Raw genomic sequence first — 3,217 nt, 5'->3', positions numbered from 1 at the left:
GACAGGATCTTGCTCTGTCACCCAGGCTAGAGTACAGCGGCATGATCATGGCTCACCGCAGCCTCAACTTCCCTAGGCTCAGGTGATCCTCCCACCTCCCACTTTAGCTTCCCAAGTAGCTGGAACTACAGAAGCACACCACCATGCCCAGCTAATTTTTAAATTTTTTGTAGAGATGGAGTCTTGCTATATTGTCCAGGCTGGTCTCAAACTCCTGAGCTCAAGTGATCCACCTGCCTCAGCCTCCCAAAGTGGTGGGATTACAAGCATGAGCCATCATTCCCAGCCAGGAATATTTCAATAATATAAAAATATCAAACATTTAAATTAACATTTATGATTTAAATCACTACTTATGATTTACCTCCTGTTTCCTTATCCTCAACTAGAATTTCTAGCTTGAGAAGACGCCATGGAACATCGGGGTCATCTCCCATCACAGTCAATGTGGCTTCAAATTCTCCTTCAACACGAAACTTCACCCGGCCATTTGCTTTTAGAAGAAAAAGATGAAGAAAAGGAAGTATACTTCACTAGAAAATGAGAATCTTCCTCTTGACCTAGAACTTTCAGTCTTACTTATAAAAATTTTTAAATAGATTGAAGGTTCTTTCATAAGTGTTCAAACAATTCAATGGTTCCTTAAGAAGAAGTAACCAGCTTCCAGGTCAAGAAATGAAAGGCAACTCTTCTAACATAAATGAACAATATTTTCTTGAGGCTCAACTCTGGGAACTCTTCTCTCTTTCCAGTCCCACTCCCAAGCTGCAAATACCAGCACTGTATTTCTAGGTAGTAAAGAGAAATGACATGGCTGACAAGTTATAGAATCAAACACCACAAAATTGTGAGTCGAATTTTCATAATGCTATTTATTTGAATAAAACTATAAAACTAAAAAACCTGTTTAAGAAAATATTCTAACATGTAAATTCTGTCACTTAGGCTGGAGTACAGTGGTGCAAGCTTGGCTCACTGCAACCTCTGCCTCCCAGGTTCAAGCAATTCTCGTGCCTCGGCCACCCAATTAGCTGGGATTACAGGTGTGTGCCACCACACCTGGCTAATTTTTGTATTTTTAGTAGAGACAGAGTTTCACCATGTTGGCCAGGCTGGTCTCAAACTCCTGACCTCAAGTGATCCGCCTGCCTCAGCCTCCCAAAGTGCTGAGATTACAGGCATGAGCCACCACACCTGGCCATCAACTCTTAAAAAAAGAAAATTCATGTACATACCAACTGTAAGATTTGCTAACTGAGGAGGAAGATCTGTGGTTACAAGCCGATGTCTAAGAATCTGATTCAGCTGATGGAGTGTGGCTTGTTTTTCAATTTTGGTAATTGGGTCTGGAGGAATAATTTTATCCTGAAAAAAAATTTAAGTGATTTTTAAATAATGTACAAAAAGGGATAATTTTTTTTTTACCTTTGTCTGTCTTTATATAGTATTTTCATACTTTACCCAAGAGAATCTCAACACTCATTTCTGCAGTCTACATCCAATAACAATGGCCATTACTATCATACATTAGAGCAACAATGATTCCAGTCATTTATCTGAGATCATAATACAACATAACCTCCTTTATGCTCTATTTATGAACCAACGTAATATCACTTGATAACTTCCACAAGTTCTTAACAAGTATAAAATACAATGTGGCACCAAGTCAGTAAACTACCAAAACAATGTTTAAAACACTTTCAAAAAGCAACTAGCATGTAGCATTTTCACAACTGAAATAGATGTTGCTATGTTTGTACAACCGCTCACCCCTGGGGAAAAAAATAAAACCTTCACCCATTTTTATATCTACTCACATTCTGGTCCCAACTTATTTTTAAAAACCACAATTTTAGTTATAGAGAAAAAAGTGAACTATATGTACTGTTTGTTTTAACAATATGGTTTTTGCTGGGCTACTTAATTGGATTGTATTATTATACAATACAATCCAATGCTAAAACCTTTAGTCTTTAGGAACATGGCAAAGCACTTACCCTAATGCAGGTTGGCAGCCGTGGGTAAGATCCAGTAGTCAGTACATCAATGGCATACGGGATGGCAAAACTAGGCAGGCGTGCATGGACCAGAGCATCTCTAGCTAACGAAGCCAGGCGATCAGCAGTGTCCACAAACAGGATGGCTTGCTGATCTAAAAAGCTTGAGATCATCTTTAAAGTAAAGGGTAAATGTATTAAGCTCCCCTGAAAATGATCTCCTTTTCACACTATATATTGTTAAATCATTCCAAAGTAAACTTCAAGAGGAATTAATATAATAAGTTTTCCATATTTCAAAGTAGTTCTTCAAATATTCTCTACTATTTTGAAGAAGAAATATTTAATACATTTGTATTTGACATTAAGAGCAATAATTTTCTGTCACTTTAAAAGTAAAAGCTTCCTATTTCTACATCCTTAACATTACACATACATAATATCAAAGTTAGGAAAAATAAGTAGAATAATGTTTGTTTTCCTCTTACACACTTCCAGAGTTGGTTGATAATGAAGGAGTTCACAGCATGGACTCCTAGACCTACACTGCCTTGTTCTCCATTTTAACTCTGCTACTTACTAGCCCTGTAACCTTGGGCAAGTAACTGAATCTCTTTGTGCCTCAGTTTTTTCAGCTGTAAAATGGAGGTGATAATGATTTCCAATCTCATAAAGTTATTCTCAGTATTAAGAGTTAATGCAAAATAGAGAACCCAGAAATCCACACATAGCCAACTCATTTTACACAAAAGCACCAAAAACATACGTTGGGAAAAGGACAGTTTCTTTAATAAATGGTGATGGGAAAACTCAATAATCATATGCAAAAGAATGAAACTAGAATCCCCATCTCTCACATTATACAAAAATCAACTCAAAATGAATTAAAGGCTTAATTTAGGCATGAGACCTGAGACTATGAGACTATCAGAAGAAAGCACTGGGGAAATGCTCTAAGACACTGGCCTGGGCAAAGATTTCTTTGGGTAAGATCTTAAAAAGGCAGGCAACAGGCCAGGCACGGTGGCTCATGCCTGTAATCCCAGCACTTTAGGAGGCCGAGGCATGCAAATCACAAGGTCAAGAGATCAAGACCGTCCTGGCCAACAGGGTGAAACCCTATCTCTACTAAAATACAAAAACAATTAGCCAGGCGTGGTGGCACATGCCTGTAGTCCCAGCTACTCAGGAGGCTGAGGCAGGGGAATCGCTTGAAC

General features: G+C 38.3%; 1 protein-coding gene across 1 annotated transcript in view; it reads right to left on the bottom strand.

The window, feature by feature from the left end:
* The window catches only part of MED14 (mediator complex subunit 14), an 86,921-nt gene that overhangs the window by 64,222 nt on the left and 19,482 nt on the right, over window positions 1-3,217 (bottom strand). Inside the window, exons 4-6 of the mRNA XM_017516981.2 lie at window positions 2,001-2,174; window positions 1,236-1,365; window positions 357-493 (exon numbers count right to left, since the gene is read on the bottom strand). Coding sequence (XP_017372470.1) covers window positions 357-493; window positions 1,236-1,365; window positions 2,001-2,174 — 441 coding nt within the window. The remainder of the gene's footprint in view (window positions 1-356; window positions 494-1,235; window positions 1,366-2,000; window positions 2,175-3,217) is intronic.

Source organism: Cebus imitator, unplaced genomic scaffold, assembly GCF_001604975.1.
Source record: "Cebus imitator isolate Cc_AM_T3 unplaced genomic scaffold, Cebus_imitator-1.0 Scaffold613, whole genome shotgun sequence".
NCBI lineage: Eukaryota > Metazoa > Chordata > Mammalia > Primates > Cebidae > Cebus > Cebus imitator.
This window is presented reverse-complemented; position numbering and strand designations above follow the sequence as displayed.